Here is a 19,791-nt window from a genome sequence, read left to right as displayed (position 1 = left end):
GGTGTGAAATGGTTTGAACAAGCTGAAGGGGCAGCTGTTGCAGTGACATGACGTTTGTACCCACTGAAATGAAGAGGTGAAGTCTCCTACCCTGATTCAAGTAACTCCTGTGATCCAATAAGAGTAAGAATTGTTGTTAAGCCCTTTGAAACCTGGAGAGACATCAGTTTTCTTGTGCTGCATTCAAGCGTTAAAACCTTTGAAACCTGAGCAAATTGGTTTGGTTTCTTTCTTTTCTCTACTAAAAAGTCTATGAACAATTTGGCAAGAAATGTCCTGCAAATTGTAAGAAAATAGTAAAGCGTGACAAGAAAATTAACCTGAAAAAGAAAAGAAAGGGGGGAAATTATTAGAAAATCATCAAAAAATGTCCAGAAAAATGTATTTATAATTATTATAATTATAGTCTGAAACATTTCCAGGTTTGAGAGGACCATTTTTACGTTTTTTCATGACAAAAGAAAGAAAATCAACCTCTAAAATGTTTTAATATCCAAAGAGTTCATATAAAACTCGATGTGACGATATAATGTCCAGATTGCCGAGGGTCCCTGAAGGCATCTGGCAGGAAGCTCAAAGACTTCTCACTGAACAACTTCCCTCGGGCTGAACACTCATGTAACTTTGCGTCCTCTGACTGTGTGTTTATTAAAACTTCAGAGCAAATATGGTCAGATATAAAGTTTTAAAATGGAGTCCGTGTTGTTTAGGCCTGTACGTTTGTTACCGTCGTGTAGGTGTGAGTTTAGGAAACACAGCGCGCGACTGACTGAACTGAATGCAGTTTGTGTGCTCGGGCTCCACTGGTTCCAGGTGTCCTTCATTAGCAGGAGCACAAGGTAAGACTACACTAACGGTTTGTGTTAGTAGTATAAAACTGTACAGACAAAGTAACTGAGCAGAGATGTGTGTTTGTTGAGGGGCTGAACCGTTACTTCACACTTTATCTCAGTTATTTCTAAAAGGGTTTAACTCAGATAATGTGTGCCAGCAATGAGTTTCCCTCTATGACCCAGTACTGATGACATGTAAACCACCTTTTCAGCAAATGAGATGAATTTTCAGTTGACTTAAACAATATGAATTAATAAAACATGGATATTTCTTCGGCAGTGGCGCCCCTAGAAATTGTTATCATCGGGGTGGCCAGATGGGGCCGCTGAAAACCTTGGGTTGGCACAACAAAACCAAAAGCCATGACTGAATTTCAGCAATTATTTTATGCCATTTAAGTATGGAGGCGGGTTGTAAACTGTTAAGGTCAATATGGAGAGTTAAGGAGCTGCTATCTTACAGTTAATATTAATAATTATTTGATGTGCATGTAGACTAAAGCTGAAAACACAGTGCCAGCCCCAGCAAACACTGGATGTGTCACGCTGCAGCTCATCAACAGATGATCACGCAAAGTCATTACTTCTTTTACTGAAAGATCTGAACCACCTCCACCTTTGCTTTAGCTTAAAATAACGTGCACCCCACTTGGGGGCACTACTGTTTGCAGTATGATTAATTTTAGCATCATCTACTTCCAGTGGTAATTAGCCCTGTTTGAAAGTACTGCATTTTATTTCAAGATATTTTTCAGATTATAATACATAGTAGTATTGCACGGTATACCGGTACTAAAATAGTACCGCGGTACTAGAGTATACCAAACGGTACTATACTGCATTTGGAAAATACCGGTACTTTGAAATTGATTCAATTCATTAATTTAGTTAATTTATTTTACTCAATTATGCACACAAACGCCTTCCTTGTTCCTATTGGAGCACAGATTGCGCAAGTGGTGTGTATGACAACACCTGTATCAACATTCTCAGCTGGCACAAGAGAAAGTCTGCCTCGCAAAGGGAGACAACACGAGACAACACCAACTTAGTGAAACATTTGAGCAACCAAACCGTGACGTCCGTACCGAGGTACTTATCGAACCATGATTTTTTGGTACCATTACACCCCTACTATTTATTGTTCTAAAGGTTTGTAGCCAAAAGGACTTTTCCTTAGGAAAAGTACCGGAGTATCGAAAAGTATCGAAATTCATATTGGTATTGGTACCGAAACAAATATTTTGGTATCGTGACAACACTAATACATAGATGGTTAATATAAACTACACATTTTTTTCTGTGCACGTAGCTATTCGACCAGTGGGGGACGTTTTGTTAATTAATAATTAATTAATTAATTAATTAATAAACAATGAAATTATCTAAACCAAATGATAAAAAATAGGCCAATTTTAAGATCTTGTCTAAGATTTTCTCTGCAAAATCCTTTCATAATCTGCTCTGCTTTTTGTTATAAGCATCTGTCTGTGCACAGGTGATGATTAGATGTTATTATATTAAAATTTAGAGGTTTTTTTTGGCTACAACTGCAGAAGTTCAAAGGAAATTTACTCTAAAATTGTAAATTTTGTTAAGTGTGGATAAAATCTTTCACGTGTCTTGTGTTTTGACCCCGTGGTATCTATACCAATGCTTAGAACTCTAAAGTTTAAGACATGGGTTATTCATATTGACCTTGTAGTTGTTGATAAATATCCTTTTTATCATGGGCCTGTAATTTTCAAGCAGAAACCTGAGGAAGAAGAGGTTAACAAAATAGATTAACAAAATTATAAACAGATTTCCAAAAATGAAATGAATTAGGAAATACTATATTAAATAAATAAATTATTTGCTTTTTATTTTACTTTTAAAAAATAAAGACACTTTTTTTGACCAAATGATTGAGTTTGATAGAGTATAAAAGACACAAAAGTGAACTTACTTGTACAAGTTGCAGAGAAATATTCTTTAATTATGGGCCTGCAGGTTTTGAGCAGAGACCTGAGGAAGAGGAACAGTGAAGAGGTTAACAAAATAGTGAAACAAATAGATTTCCATAAATTAAATGAAGTAGCAGATACTAAGAATAATTAGGAATTGGAATATATTTTCAAGAAAATAAATCCTGTGTTGTTATTATTATTATTTTTATTATTACCAAAAGATATAAAATGATGATAATATAAATAATATTTATTAAATCAGTGTCTTTATTTCTCCCATATTATTATTATTATTATTATTATTATTATTATCAATAAGAAACATTATTAAAAAAAAATTATTTTATTATTATATTTAAACTTTTATTATTATTATTATTATTATTATTATTATTATTTTATTACATTTAAAACTGTAAGCTAAAAAAATAAATAATTTTTTTTTTAAATTTATTTTTACCAAACGATTGAGTTTAATAGAATATAAAAGACACAAAAGTAAACGTGCGTGTACAAGTTCCAATAATAAGTAATAAGGGCCACATTTTAAAAATATTTTTAAAATAATACATTTATTATTTCAGCACGCCAAACATTATTTCCCCCTTTGTTTCTGTTTTAATAAATCTTTAGTTGTGTATAAATCAGCCTGCAGTCACAGGCAGAGTTTTCGGGCGGTCACGTGACCAGAGGGTTTTACACCGACGTCAGAGAAACCGAGCTGGTGCCGACTAATGACCCTCACCGTGCTGCTGCACCTAAACTCTCCGTCTTACCTTTTCTGAGACATCTTTCCAACAACATTTCCTCTCGTCTTCAAGTTCCCCCTCGCTGCTGTCTGACAGAAACGTCACAGGAATGTAAACTGTGTTGTGAATGCTCAGGGAACCGTAGTGTTGCTCCTAATGATGTTACCCCGCGCGCATTAACTGAGTACATGGCTAACGTTAATGCAACAAACATGTCGTCCCGCTGAGAAAACTACTGCTGCTGTCCTGCGTTCAAGTTTTCAGGTGAGTCGTTTAAAAATAGCAACAGCTGGCGTGTTGTGTGGCTCATAACGACGTGTGTGTGCGTGCGTGCGTGCGTGCGTGTGTGTGTGTGTGTGTGTGTGTGTGTGGTGGCCCTATGGCAGTTAATGCTATCAGTAGTGTTCCCCCATGGGACCCATTATGCTATGCTAGTTTTTTAATTAGCTTTAGCTAAATGTCACTATATTTCCTTATTGGGTTGTTATTGCCTTTCTTGTTGTGTCAGTGACTGTTCACACATCAAACAGGAAATAGATGAAGATGTCCAAATCTTTTAAGGCAGCTCATTCATGCTGTCACTGTAACAGCAATAATATCATTTATTTAGGGACACTTGGGTGCTTTTAAATGTGCTCACTGGCAACTGATTTCCCTTCACTAACAATGTGTGATGACTTGATATAAGACTGCTTTTAACCTGGCTACAGAGAAGGAGAGAAACCCTCACATCTGGCTATAGTTGTTGTTTATATGACCACATCAGGCACGCTGGCTGGCCACATAGATCTTTGTTTGGTTGTCGTCCACAGAGTGCCATTGTTGTCCTGGAGTGTGTGTGTCTGTGCAGTTTAAAGTCCATTCATGAGGCTGAGTGCATCATCAGCACGCCATAGCTTTTAACGTATGGAGTTCCCCAGAGAGGTCAAGTGCGTTGTGGGGCTTCTGTCCCATCACTGTGTTGGTGTGTGGCTGTCATGGTTGTAAATCTTGCTAGATCCTCAGGCTGGACTCTGTTGGTTGTTCCTCAGTCCAGGCTCAAAACAAAAGGTGGTCGGGCTTTTGCGGTCAAGCCTACCTGAGGATGTGAGGCTCGCTGATTCAGAGACGTCTTTTAAATCGCCTCTTCAAAAACTCAAACTTACCTGTTCAAAAAAGCCTTTTATTAATTTTAGCACTGTTTATTTCTTATTGTTTTCATCTCGTGTTGTCATTGATAATTCTGGTTACTCTGACTGTCCTCAGTGCAATCTACAGGGCAATTAGTTGCCAACTTTGCTTATCTGCTCCAGTGATTGTATTTTATTTTACTTTATTTTACTTCCATTGTTCTTTGTATTTTCCTAAAATTGCCCCATTTTATTTGCCTGAATCCTACATTATTTTAAATCTGCGATCAACCACGTAAAGCACTTTGTAACTTTAGTTTGAAAACCGCTTTATAAGTTAAGTTTATTATCATTATTTTTATTAATATAAATGTCTTTTAACAGATGATCCATCTCAGAGCGTCTCGTCAATATCCTGCCAGGAAGGGACCGCATCTAGTATATCCCTTAAATCAATATGGGATAGCACAGCAGGCCACCCTCAAGTGCATTTTCTCCAAAGTGCATTCCCTGTATGTGCATGAACGAATCATTTATGGGTGGATAGTCGTTGTTAGTGAGGGTGTGTGCTGCACTGTGATTGCTGTAGATAATAGCAGGATAAGGAAGGGCTGTGATTAGGCTTGCTGGCTTCGGAGTGCGTAGGTGCCAATATCAATTTATGTGTCTGGTAAATGCGGATGTTTTTTCTCCTACCCTGAAACTAAAATGTCAAATTCACTCATATTCTGCAACTGTTCCTACAGAGGGAGTTATTTATTTTAGTCACACAGTGAGTCTAGAAGTCTTTCAGTGTACTCTGGGTCGGCTCAGCTGGAAGCAGACCTGCAGCTCAGTGTAGGGCTCAACTCAAAGTTTAATATTGCACTGCCGTGTTTGAGGTGGATTTCCTTTGAGGAATTTGTCAGAATAGTCGTGGCTTTTGCACTGGGCGTGTAAAGAAGTCATATGATTGTAACAATATTACAGTTAAGTCATATAAGGTGACAGTTTGGCCTTATCACTGTGTGACCTTTTTAAACATAGATTACCTTCATTATTTCTGTATCACGCACGCATCCGTTACTTCACAATCAGTATTACACAAGAGGAAAAACAGAGCTCTTTGTGTTTTTTGTCAGTCATCCTCACAAGGCAACTTGTGTCATAATCTTCCCTGCCAACAAGATGTTAACGGATAACATTAATGCTAAACAAGGACACAATGTTAGGAACAAGGTTTTCATGGTAATTGAATTCCTGGAAAAGTTATGAAACTAGAAAACCAGTTTTCCAGTCCTGGACATGGTTTGGCATTCACAGAATATTTTGTAACCATCTTAAATATACAGGTATAAAATATGTTCATAACAATCCCAAAACATGCCTAACGTTGTACAAAATATGTGCCTAGTGTTAATAATTTAAAATCTGTGCTGAGTGATTGTCGAAACGTCACTAGTACCACATAGAGTTGCAACGGTATGAGATTTTCATGGTACAACTGTCTTGGAAAATATAACAGTTTCACATTACGTGGTATTATAAAGTTACTGTTATCATTATCAGTTACAATGACCCTTAAAGGAATGAAAACTACGGAAGCGTATTGCATTCACTTGACAAATAAAAAAAGCCCTGTTTTTCTGAGTAATTTTTTCTGTTTATCGGAGTAATTTATTTCTTTTTCTGTTTTTCTGAGTAATTTTTTTCTGTTTTTCAGGGTATTCTTTTTTCTGTTTTTTTTTTTTTTTTTCGTGGTAATTTTCCTGAACGAGGAGACGAGATGGATGCAGCGGTCACTTGCAGGTGCCAGGTGGGAGCTTCTCGCGAGATTTTGAAGTATCTCATCTCCTTGTTCAGGAAAAAAAATTACAACGAAAAACAGAAAAAATTATAATTCTACGTCCTCTTGCAGTGTTTTAACAGCATAGATAAGCAAATGTATGTATAATTATATTTTATGATAATCGTCGACAGTCATTGATTTTCATACGATGGTATACCTTGAAACTGGTATACCAGGTGATGCACAAAGACCAGACCAGCATCACATCATCACCAAGGCTGTGCCCCCTTTTGGGGTTAAGGAACGCACTGTCACATATGTAGAGAAATGGGAAAATGCTGGATATTGCCAACCATGTCCAATGGTGTTTGCACCTGTTGTGTCTCTGCTGCTGGATTCTGCCTCATCAAGGGCCTGGCAACAGTGGCGAGGGCAAACGTAGGTCCTTTCACCACAGAAAAGTTGCCGTTTTTGGCTGCATCATGCACCAGTGTTTTCTTCTTTTAAAGCTTCTTTTTTTTTTTTTTTTTTTTTAGCTTTTTAGCTTCTTTTTTTAGTTTTCACCATTTTCGCTAATTAGGTTTACCACAAAAACTTCAGATAGATGGAAACTCTTGTGCTGTGTGTGGCTTCGAGGGCCAGGCTGGCCCCTGCCCAGGCTGAGGAACGCACAGCCACTACTGACATTAGTAACTGAAAAATAAAAACTCAATGACAGTCGGCCAGTTCAGCTTGGAATGGACAGGCTGTTCAGGAGTCTTCCTGAACTTCTCAATGGCCCGCCCACCCCGGGTCATACAGTATATCAGCATCAGACAGTCGTCTTTAATGGATACCAACCTGTAGATCAAACACATGGCTATTAACAGGTTGGTTACTTACAGGCAAGCCCAACAACCCAGATATCAGTAATATCTGCAAAGGGTGTTGGGTCGTTGATTCACTTGGTCAGGATAAACCTGAACAGACATGACAGCGAATAACCTTAATGCTCAGGTTCAGGTATGGTCACAAAACATTATTAGACATGTCTATAATACAGACGTTTGTTTAACAAGAAATAAATGCATATAGACGTCAAAATTATCATCCAAACACGCATTAAATTGCATTAAAATCTACAGAATCTTCGGTTTTCCATCCACCAAAAGGGGGCGCACCCATGGCGTTTTGCGAAGTACCTGTATGTGCTGGTTTGGTCTGGCATATGCACCTAGTGGTAATGAGCTAGTAAAGTTAGCAAGTGCTAGCAGTTTGCTTATTCACAAATGCCTGGGAAGTGACTGCCACATAATGTATGGCTGTATTGCTGTATAGGTCTACCCATTTTAACTACTTAAAGTCATGGAAGTGGGATAAAGTATTATGGAAAAGTTGTGAAAATCAATTGGTTAAAATGTGTGGGAACCCTGTAGTAAGTCTTGCTAGGTTTGCTTTGAAACAAGGTTGAGTCATTACATTTGGTGCACTGTGGAAGCACTGTCACCCCTGATAGTAGTGTCATTTGAATACAGTGAAGTTGATGTGTGCGTCTGATTATCGTCTTTCTGTGTCATATGCAAACTTTGGTTTAACTGTCTGCTGTTAATGCGCTCTGTTATCACTGCAGTATGAATGCGTTGTGCCGTCCCCACCCAGCAGCTTCTGGTGCACCTTTAGGCAAAGCATGTGACCCCTGGCTGTTTCAGTTTGAGAGCCAGAAGCCATAAACTGTGGTCCACTGACTGTGAAGCACTTAGTGACTGTGTTGTTAAAAGTGTGTGTGTTTGTGTGTGCTAGGTGTGGTGGTGAGCCAATGGAGAAGCCATCGTCTTCAGGCAGAGCAGCGCTGGAGGAGAGAAAAGGCCTGGTGGAGGTAAGCACAACATGTTATGATTTTGTAAATACATTTACTGTATTATAACAGCAGGGACATGCATGTTTCTAAACTCATTTTGGACACTTGTTGTGTTTTGTCTTGGGATATGTGTTTCTGCTGGTGTTGTCTGTCCACATGTGAACACTAGTGTGATAGGAAAGTGGATGTTTTCCACAGTAGACATTTCGACTTGTCATAGCAAGAAAAGCACAGGTGGAATAACACTAACAATTGCTCAGTTCCATTTAAGTGTACCAGTAAGACTTTCCAGAGGAACCAGCATGCAAAAGAGCAGGCACTGCCAGTCTCAAGGGAATGTAGTTATCAGTGGTATTGATCACACCTGTTCTTTTCAAGCAGGTATTTTGAGATGTCATTTACACAGGGTAAACTAGGGGTCTAAAAAGTATTAATTCTTAAACGCATGTGACTTTTTCATTACATTTTTTATGACATACTGTACTATAAAATTTTCAATATTTCTATGACATACTATACGAGGACATTTTTTTAAAAATACTTCTTTGACATACAATACTATGACTTTTTTTTTAATTTTCTGTCATACTGGACTATTTTATTTTATATATTTCTGTGACAAACTATACTATGACTTTTTTTTAATTCTTGACAAACTATACTATAACTTTTAAATTTCTGACACACTGTACTATTTCTGACATACTATACTACAATGTTTTTTTTATGTTTGACAAACTATACTATGACTTTTTTTTTATATATATATTTCTATGACATACTTTACTATGACATTGTTTTATATTTCTGTGACATGCTATGACTTTTTATGACTGACTGCCACCTGCAGCTCCAGAGCCACAAGCAGCTCTTCAGCCCCTCAAGAGTGGCTTCCTGTGGCTTTGACAAAAACTCAGATGGAAATGACTAACAGTTATTTAACATTTTTAATTTTCATTTTATCATTATTGTAGCCCTAACGTGATTGTCTCCAATTGTAAAAATGTGTACTATGAAAATTTTCATTAACATTTCATCAACTAAAATGTGCGTCATACGTGTAGTGCCAGTAAATTTTCCTGAACCTCACTCTTGGTGACTAGCCTTGAGTCTCTGCAGCTAGACTAGCTATGGATTCCAAACCCAAAAAATGTTAAGTTTGGACGATGGACCGATTATTTTTTTTGCTATTTTCACCAATGGTGCAAAGCTTAAGTAACAAATGATCCCACTGCAGTGTAGCCACCTTGTGGTAAAACATATTAATGAATGCTAATTTAGAGCTATATTAGACTTCATAGGTTATGTTACCTTCATTATAAAGCTCAAATATATTTTGTGGCTACAGACCGATTTTTTTCCTTTATTTTGATAGTGAAGGTTGCCAACCCCTGTACTATACTACAACATTTATTTAATGAAATACTATACCATGAATTTTCCAATATTTTTTAATGTCATACTATACTATAACTTTTTTTCAGTCATGTTTTTTTATGACGTACTGGTACTAAGAAAGAGTGCGCACAACTCAAAATCTCAAGATAATGTCAAGTGCACAGTTGCGATAAAGACTAAACAAACAAATCAACGGCACTCACTGATCCATCTTCTTTTATATTTTAATTGTGGACAGAAAACAAACGCATTCATGGCTTTACGCTGAAACATGTTCGTTTTATGACATACTACCAGGGGTTTTCAAAGTTTTGATGACTGAGTGCCAATTCAGGGACGCAGCATAGAATTCGGGGCCACATATGAAAAGTGCACACCTTACACTCAAAGCCACCAGGAGCTAAAAATGATTCCAAATTCATCTCCATTTTCAGTCAGAGGGCTCGAGAGGATGTCTTAATGATGATTCGTCATGTGGTTGATGGTTGATGGTGCTAATTTCCCATCATGTTTCAAATGTCTTGAACAAATTGATTCCATCACTGTGTGTCTGTGTTTGTACTCTAGGATGGTGCAGTGCTGAGAGGTGCTGAGGGTGGAGAGGCGAATCCTCAGACCCCGAGGAAGAGCAGCTCCTCTCGCTCCTCCCGCAAGAGCTTCCGCTTGGACTACCGGCTGGAGGTACAACCTCACTTCCCATCATCCTCCTGTCCCATAAGACACGCACATAAACTCTTCACACTTATCCTTAACTGATTTCCATAATCTCCTGCCCTCAACATGCCATCTCTCCAGCTATCTACCTGTTGTGTTTGGTGTATTGTGTGTTTTAACCTGACATTGTTTGATATGCCCTCCTTTAAGCCTAAAATAAATACCTAAAATATCATTGTTTATTTTATTTGCAGGAGGAAGTGACAAAGTCCTGTCGGGACAAACATGGCCGCTGGACCAACCCCTGGCCCACATGGCGGTTCCCTTCTTACACCACCCTGCTCAGATTCCTGCTGTTGGACAAAAATAACAGCAACATACCAACTAGTAAAGAGGTAAGTAATTATTAAACGAAAATTTTAAAGCCACTACAATTACAATTTTTCACAAGTAATCCAAATCCGAGTAGGGTGTCAGAGAGGCGTGGGCGGTATCTAATTTTTCATACCTTCTTACCTTCCTGGAATTTCACCACGGTATACGGTATATGACGGTATTTGTGTGTGGAGCAATTCTGTATAAAAGCCACATATGGTTTTACTTTTATCATCCTCAGTGATCATTATAAGAGTTCATATTCAGTGTTTCCCACCTCCGTTAGCAGGATTATTGCTCTTTGTCGACTCTCAAACCCACATGGTATTTATAGCTCAGAGTGGAAACCTTGCTGAGCTCAGTAGGAGCTTATCAGGCTTCAAAGACTGCTTTCACACAGCAATAGAAAATGCTTAACCCCTTAACTGCACTATTTTGTTGTTGTATAAAACCTGTGAAAGGGTGTACAAGTCGGCAACCACAGAGATTATCGATAGTAACATTTTGCAAATACATCGTGTGTGTGGACAGAGGTGAAGCTTCAAGGCACACAAAAAAGGAAGTTGTTCAAAGAGCTCTTTTAAATTCATTTACTTCTTTCGCCTCCCTGTGAAGGCTCTGGACAGTGAGCTACCAGTGATGGAACCGTACTTTGTCAAGAACCCAGACCTCTCTGAATCTGGTCCGGGTCTGAGAGTCACCTGGCTGGGTCACGCCACAGTTCTGGTTGAAATGGACGGGGTGAATATTCTGACAGACCCAATTTTCAGCCAGAGAGCCTCACCGTTCCAGTTCATGGGGCCCAAAAGATACAGAGGGCCCCCCTGCACTGTGGAACAGGTACTTTTTGTTTTTCATTTTCACTTACTTTAATGATTCACCTTGAAAAATAGCAAGGCCGTCATCTTGGTGTTTGACCCAGGCCTTGTTTCTTTATCCTTTATACCTGCGGTCATTGTTTATCCTCCTGCCAACAGCTGCCCAGGATTGATGCAGTCGTCATCAGTCATTCTCATTACGACCATCTGGATACTGGATCAGTGGCCAGCCTTAATGAACGCTTTGGAGGGGAGCTACGCTGGTACGTGTTGTGGATCTGTAGTCAACAATAATGCTTTGTGGTCCGGGTTCATCAGTTGTAGTTCATGTATTCAGCTCACACCCTTTGTGTGTGTGTTTGACAGGTTCGTGCCCCTGGGTTTGATGGACTGGCTGGTGAAGATGGGCTGTGAGAATGTGATGGAGCTGGATTGGTGGGAGGAGAACTGTGTGCCGGGTCATGATGACGTCACATTTGTGTGCACACCCTCTCAGCACTGGAGCAAACGCACCGCACTGGACGATAACAAGGTAATAACTCATTACAATTATTAGATATTACTTTTATTATGTATTAATTTAGTTGCATTAAAAAAGTACAAATGAAACATTAACACAAGTCTTTATCTTGTACTCTTTCCTCTCAGTCTTTGTGGGGCAGCTGGTCTGTTTTGGGTCCCGATCATCGCTTCTTCTTCGCTGGTGATACCGGCTACTGCTCTTCCTTCCAGGAGATCGGACGACGCTTCGGACCATTTGACCTCGCTGCAATCCCCATCGGAGCTTACCTGCCCAGGTTCTGTACAATCCAACTATTCTGCTACAAAGTTTTGTAATGTCCAGTTTGATTGACATTGTCATGAAGGTGTTATGTTTTAGCATAGACTTTTTCACAGCAAATGTTGGCTTGTCATAGCAGGAAAAACACAGGTGAAACTCATTTGTTAATGATGGTTCAACATGGACACTTAATGCACCTGAGCCATCATCAACAAAATTAGTTTCACCTGTTTTTCCTGCCATGACAAGTCAAAATGGCTGCTCTTATACTGGACTACATTATATTGAGACGTTTGTAATATTCTGCCCCCCTCATGTTTGTAAATGGGCAGGACAAAAAAAAGGGGGAACGCCTCAATATAATGCAGTCCAGTACAACAACAGCATTAACACAGACCTTTTTGAACAGCAAATTTTGGCGTGTCATCGCAGGAAAAACACAGGTGAGACTAATTTTGTTAATGATGGTTCAATGGACACTTAATGCACCTGTGCTTTACCTGCCATGACAAACCAGACTGTACAGGTGTACCTAATGGAGTGGCCACTGTGTAAGACACAAAACACACCAGAGATTACATTTGTTCGTTTAATGTTTACAATTTAAATACTGTACAGATCAAATTCTTATCATGTACGTACTATTAATTAGCATTGAACATTTAAAAGACCATGCATTGCCAGACAAACATGTAAAAACGTTGTTTGGTTTTGCAGGGACATGATGCAGGGGCAGCATGTAGATCCAGAGGAAGCTGTCCTGATCCACCAAGACCTTCAGGCCAAACAGTCGGTGGCCATTCACTGGGGAACCTTCGCGCTCGCCTACGAGGTAGGGGTATACAGACACTGGGTTATTTTCAAATTAATGCTTGTGTGGTTAAAGGAATAGTTTGACAAGCAGCTTGATACCACTCTCATCTGTCTGTGCAGTTATCACTATACATCCAAATATGCCAAAAGTTGGGTGAGGATTTACTAGGCCCTGCAGTGTAATGAGCAGATTAGCTTAGCATGCTATAGAGGGGAAACTGGCTCTGTCAAAAGGTAATAAAATCCTCCTACCAACTCCTCTAAAGCTCCCTTATTAACATGTGGGTTTTACAGGAGGTTATGTCCTGGACTTTCTCTTGGCTGGACCAGTCACCTCCTGGAGTCTTGTTGTCGCCAGGCAACCATCAAAGACACCAGGAAGTGACTGTGCCCAGCCAAGAAAAAGTCCAGGACATAACCTCCTGTAAAACCCACAACATGTTAATAAGGGAGCTTTGGAGGTGGACTTTGTTGCCTTCTGACAGAGTCAGGTTAGCTGTCCCCAGTCAAAATGCTAAGCTAATATCATCCACACTGCAGGGCCTAGTGACAAGTCAAGACATCATTCCCTGTAGCATGCTAACTCAACTTCAATAGAAATCCTCACTGAACTTTGGCTCGTTAAATAACTGCCCAAACAAAATGACAGTGGTTCTTATCTAATGCTCTGCTATAAACTGCATTTCCTAAAATGTCAAACTATTCTACCTTGAACCCAGGCAGCAAGTCGGAGGTTGTACTAAACTGTCTGAGCTGCAGATTAACAAACAACCCACCTTTATTATTTGGTAACAGAACATGTGTCAGAGCACTTTGTACCTCTCCAACACTCTGGCTTTGATGTCTCTCTGTGAAAGCAGTGACAGCACAGAAACTCTTTGGGCAGCTGCGATTTATACAGTGTACAGGGAGTAACAAGTTACATGTAATTAGATTACAGTTACTAATCAAAATGTTGATCACTAACCTTTAGAGGTTACTTTTGGTGAAGTACATGTAGACTACAGCGTTCTGTTGCTTGGTATCTTTTCAAATGTAAATCACTTTAAAGTAATGTAACTATTTTGAGTTAATTACTTAATACATTTTAAAAAGGGTAACTGGTAATCTATTACATTTAAAAAGTAACTTTCCCAACATTGGTCGGTGAAGATTCTTAGTCATTCAGGTCATGGTAATCATAGTGCTATATCGTAAGTGACTGGACTTGCTTGAGTTTCTTGAAGATGTTTCACCTCTCATCCAAGAAGCTTCTTCAGTTCTAAATGACTGGTGCGGAGTCACTGACCCACCTGGCCATCATGTATGTCGTTAGGATCAGGTGGGACTAGATGTGAATGGGTGTGAAGTCTGGGGAGGGATCCCAAGACAGCATTGTAGGTGAGTGGTGTCGTAGGCCACCTCCTCTGTTAATCGATGGTTGTTCCAGTTTGACGTAGATGGCTTCTTTTGCACTTCTTTCAAAACATCTGTCTTCTCTGGCCAAGATGTCAACGTTGCTGTCCTTGAAGGAGTGTCTCTTCTCCTGTAGATGTACGTGGACAGCACAGGAGAGCTAGCTCGTCAGGTCAAAACCAGGCTGTCCACGTACATCTACAGGAGAAGGGACACTCCTTCTTGGCCAGAGAAGACAGATGTTTTGAAAGAAGCGCAAAAGAAGCCATCTACGTCAAACTGGAACGACCATCGTTAAACAGAGGAGGTGGCCTACGACACCACTTACCACCCACCTACAATGCAGTCTTGGGATCCCTCCCCAGACAACTTCTCCCATGGTCCCACCTGACCCTAACGACACACATGATAGCCAGGTGGGTCAACGACTCATGTGTGACCTAAACGACTTTGTAAGGATTCACGCCTGCAACTCTGCACCAGATATTTAGAACTGAAGAAGCTTCTTGGATGAGAGGTGAAACATGTTCAGGAAACTCAAGCAAGTGTGCCTACAATATAGCACTTCAGATGACCAACACTGGTTTTAGAATAGTGACCAACAAAGTAGAGTGAATGAAATAGGAATGTGACGCAGTAGTACGATGTGTCAGCTGTTTCTGTACAATGTGGAAAGTGTCAAACATTTGATTCCAACTAACTTATCAGTACCCATACTCAATGGTCAGTTTATTAGGTACAGCTATCTTAAACTATTAACAGTCCTGCAATAAATCCCATCTTCAGAAAGGTTGTTGTTTTCCTTTTTGGATGCTGCAGTTTGTGGTTCTGCTGAATTGTATTGTGCTATACTAAGGTGATTCTATTATTCTGCCCATATCAATAAGGGTAGGCTAAATAATCAACACCTCTTTAAAACAGTTTCAACCAAAACGGAACATTATAACCTTCATAAAGACAAGATTTATTGCAAGACTGTTGAATTAAAGTGAATTAGTGTTATCTAGATGTACCTAATAAACTGGCCACTGTGTGCATATAAGGGTGCTGATACACTAGTAGCAATCAGAGGGATTGTTTTAAACATTTTCCTCAGAAACAAAGCTGACACATCATAGTACAGTGTTAGATAATTACTGTAATTCTTTGGTCACTATCATAAATCACAGCAGTCTAAAGGGTCTCTCTGTGCAGCTGCTTTCACAGAGAGACTAAAGCCAGAGTGTTACCAAGGTAAAAGTGCTCTGACACTCTATTATGTTCTGGTAATGCAATGTAACAAAGGTGTCATTGTTTGTTAAGCTGCGTGACTATTTCTGCAGCGAATACAGTTTATCACAACCTCCAGCTCTCTGCCTCTAAAGGTCAAACAAAAATGATACTCACTCTGTCTCTGGTCCTGTTTCCTCCCGTGACCCAGTACTACCTGGAGCCGCCGGTCCGTCTCAGAGAGGCCCTGGAGCAGAAAGGACTGAAGCCAGAGGTCTTCTTCACTCTGCATCACGGGGAGTCTCGCCTTATAGCGTCACAGGACGGAGACGTCTTTGACTGATCCTGTCTGCAGCACGTCTGTAACAAAGAGCAGAACATTTTGTTTCTTACTCTGACGGACTTCAGTAATTAAAGTTTGAAATGCATATTATGTATGCAGATTAAAATGTTCCACAGTACTGTTTACATACTGAATGTCTGCGCCGTGCCATTATCTCATGGTGGGCAGTACTACCTACAGGAGCTGTCACTTAACTGTAAAATAAAATGTGTAATTCTTTCAGGCAAAAATCAGCTCCTCATAAGAAACATTTAAATATGCAGCTCAAGTCACTAATAACATTTGTATCAGTGTAACAGAAAACAGTACAGGTCAACTCTTTTTTAGTTCTATAGAGCAGTGGTCCAACCTTTCTCCTCAAGGGACCTCTTTTCTGTTAGTGAGTAAATTGACGACCCCTGACCGAGTGACATTTTATGGGTATTTCATACTGTATTCAATTCATAACATTAATAGTACAGAACAACTGAAACTGCACAAGTAACCCAAGTAGTGAACACAGCAACGACAGGAAGTGATTTGGGTGAATATTCAGCAGATCATTTCCTGTGAAAGTACATTTCTGATTCAGTGTTTTCTCCCTGATGCTTGGCCATTGTTCCGTCAGCTCTTCTGTTTTAAATGCTACTTTTGTAATTAGGAGAAGGCTGTTTCGCAGAGAGAGAAGGCTCTGTCAATACAGTGTGTGTTCAGCTCTTCACTGTGCCCTTATCCTGTCAGATTCTTTTTTTAAAATCTGTAGCGCCTGCAGGCAACAAACTAAAAGTCATTGAGAGGTTGAAGCCGGGCCTGGTTAACTTTTCTGACACGCCAACAAGGGATTCACTGAGATCCAGAAATAGGTGAAATAAATTTATAAATGAAGAGTAATCAAGTTATTATAACGTGCGCAAACTTCGAATCAAAATGATCACAGCCAACAAAGAAAAGTGTGGTCAACAACAAATATGGCGGCCCACTCATCCTCTCTCCAACGAAAATTGAAAAAAAAAACATAGATGGAGATGGTGATATAGATTGAGTGTCACCGCCCATATCCATGTGACCCGATGCTCCCAATAACTGCAATACAAAAATATAAACCATCCCAAAACTAATCACTCCTACAAAATCCACTTCTTTCTAAATTAATTAATAGCTCCTGCAAAGTCTATTGTAAATAATAATCCAATTTCAAAAGTCAAAAATATTCAGTAGGACAATATCTCAGCATTTTATTCACTGGTAATAAGAAAACTAAATTAAATTATTTTTAAATTAAGATTATTATACAAGATATCAGCTTATTCTGACAGGATACACACACAGTGAAGACCTGAAGTCTCAGAAAGAAGAAAATGAATTAGAATTTGTCAAAAGAAAGCTATTGAGTATATGTGATTGTTTAAAAGAAATACACGATTGCAGATAAAGCTCCTTAAAATATCAGGTAAATTCATCTGATGCAGTATTCATAGTAATTAATCTGTTTTGTTTTGATTTACATAAACTTCCTGATACATTTTGTAGTACATTTTTATTTAATTCTCTTTCTGTATTATGTTTTTTTTTTTGGACAGATTCAATGTTTTCTTCTCCCTGATGCTTGGCCATTGTTCTATCAGCTCTTTGGTTGTTTTAACTGCTGCTTTTCTGATGCAGGACAAGGCTGTTTTGCAGAGAGAGAAGACTCTGTGAATATAACTTGTGTTCAGGTCCTAAATGTGCACTTAAACCATCAGATTCTTTTTTAAATTTATATCTTAAATACTCTAATTTCAAAATATGCAGTCAGCCTATATCTCAGCATTTCCTTCACGGGTGATAAAACTAAATGATTTTAATGTGCAGATTATTGTACGATATTATACGTTAGGAGTTTAATCTGACAGGACAAGGGCACAGTGAAGACCTGAAAACAAGTTATATACACAGAGGCTTTTATGTCTGCTAAACAGCCTCGTCCTGCATCAGGAAAGTAACAGTTAAAACAAGCAAAGATCTAATTGAACATGGATGAAGTGTCAGAAAGAAGAAAACCCTGAATTTGTCAAAAAAGAAGCCTGTTAAATATGTATGATTGTTTAAAATAAATACACAATACAGAGGATTGTTTATAAAGTTCCTAAAAATATGAGGAAAATTCATCTGATGCAGTTATCACATTCACTATTTGGGTTAATTGTACAATTTACTGTTATTATCATGCATTGAATATATGAAATATCCATAACGTGTCACCTAGTCAGAGGTGTTTTCCATCATTCACTGTACTCAGTCATAGAAACAGCGTCCCTTAAAGGAAAAAGGTTTGGATCCACTGCCACAGAGTAAAGTACCAGTTTTACATTCAGTCGTATTTTAAGACCTTTGCAGCTAAATTTTGTTTCCATGAAGTGAAAACTTGAATTCTTGTGTGCATTCATGTCAGGAGAGTTTCTGTGGTCTGCACACTGCTTCAGAAAGCTTTCAGCTCTGAGGAGAAAAGATTTCCGGCGGAAACAAAATCCCAGACCGGAGGATGAACTAAAAACAACCACTAAAAAAAGACATCTGCATGCTTACGGCATAAACTCTCTGGTCAAGAGGCCAAAATGTGACCAGAATTCTAGTCAACAGAGCTCTTAAATGGCGATAATAATGTAGGTGAAGTGTGTGTGTAGGGAAACACAGACCTTCAGTATGAAGCTGGACTGGTGATGGTGTGCTGCAGCTTCATGTTGACACACAGCTGGACTCCTATAAGCTGGAATAGAACAGAAAAAAACTATTAGAAAGTTCAGAGTAGTGATATTTAAAGATTGGTGCTAGCTAATACACAAAGGTACTGTTTCTCTGAATGTACTCTGGCCAACCCAAAACTACACGACATGCACAGGTGTCTGTGATATTAACCCACAACCACTGACTGCTATTAGGAAGTGCTGCTGTGACATGCAGGCACAAGCTGAGCTGGGTTCAGCTTCATGCTCTGCAGACACTGCAGCGCTCCTGCGTCAGACGTTTGGTGTTTGATGCTCTGAAACCACAGCACCAAGACAAAGTGCTTCTCTTTCTGCTTATCAGTGTGATCTTTCACATTTTCACTGCTGAGAACCTAAAACAGATGGATTTGCTTCAGAGGGCAACAGTATATTAACTTTTAGTACCCAATTTTATTTTTTTATGTTTTGTTTTTAATGCTGAATCTCTAAAGCCTGAATGTACGACAGTTGAAAGCACAATGTTGAGTTAACTGCGAGGCCAAACTGTGGCTCACACTTGATCCTTGTCACTGAATCGCCCATTAAATGTAACTGGCATTTCAAATTTGTTTGTGTCTTGTTGTCTACAGCAATTTAGAGTGGGACTTAGAAACTTAAGAAAGTGCCTAGCTGCTTTAAAATCCTGTTAGTGCACTACTCTAACAGTATTTGACTCATACACACCCAACACTTGTAGAAAGAAGTACAAATACTGCAGGTTATTTTTGTTACTAAGGTACTGAATGGTCCCCTACCCTAAAAGAATCCTCCTTAGTATGACTGTAAAGAACATTAAATTTACTTTAAAGCGAGGACATTGCAGCCATAGTGTAAAATTTCAAAGTTAGCAACTCTGGCGCCCTCAAGTGGCGGTATCAAGAAAGGCAGATTTTTTTTTTTTTTTTTAAATCCAATCAGATTCAGCTAAATGAGGATTTTACATTGAACAATTCTGTTCTTTAGATCCTACATTTTCACTAGCATTAGATATTTAAACAGTTTCTCATACTGTACATAATGCGTTATGTCACTGGGCT

At 39.0% G+C, this 19,791-nt stretch overlaps 1 protein-coding gene across 2 annotated transcripts; it reads left to right on the top strand.

The window, feature by feature from the left end:
• Window positions 1-584: 584 nt before the first annotated feature.
• Window positions 585-19,319, top strand: napepld (N-acyl phosphatidylethanolamine phospholipase D). Of its 2 annotated transcripts, none has more exons than XM_050035867.1 (10): window positions 585-839; window positions 8,188-8,263; window positions 10,211-10,324; window positions 10,552-10,692; window positions 11,288-11,512; window positions 11,650-11,753; window positions 11,857-12,022; window positions 12,139-12,287; window positions 12,989-13,103; window positions 15,900-19,319. In XM_050035867.1, exons 1-10 carry the CDS (start codon window positions 691-693, stop codon window positions 16,029-16,031), a joined length of 1,371 nt encoding a protein of 456 aa, XP_049891824.1. In that variant the 5' UTR covers window positions 585-690; the 3' UTR covers window positions 16,032-19,319. The 2 variants fall into 2 exon arrangements, with proteins under 2 accessions (XP_049891824.1, XP_049891825.1); XM_050035868.1 differs by lacking the exon at window positions 585-839 and adding an exon at window positions 3,490-3,795.
• Window positions 19,320-19,791: the final 472 nt, after the last annotated feature.

This window comes from Epinephelus moara, chromosome 23, assembly GCF_006386435.1.
Source record: "Epinephelus moara isolate mb chromosome 23, YSFRI_EMoa_1.0, whole genome shotgun sequence".
In the NCBI taxonomy this organism is placed as follows: domain Eukaryota; kingdom Metazoa; phylum Chordata; class Actinopteri; order Perciformes; family Serranidae; genus Epinephelus; species Epinephelus moara.
This window is presented reverse-complemented; position numbering and strand designations above follow the sequence as displayed.

Coding starts and splice junctions, on each gene's coding strand:
- napepld (XM_050035867.1), top strand. CDS start 691: ATGGAGTCCGTGTTGTTTAGGCCTGTACGTTTGTTACCGTCGTGTAGG. Junction 12,288..12,988: donor ATCGGAGCTTACCTGCCCAG/GTTCTGTACAAT, acceptor TTGGTTTTGCAG/GGACATGATGCAGGGGCAGC. Junction 13,104..15,899: donor CCTTCGCGCTCGCCTACGAG/GTAGGGGTATAC, acceptor CCCGTGACCCAG/TACTACCTGGAGCCGCCGGT.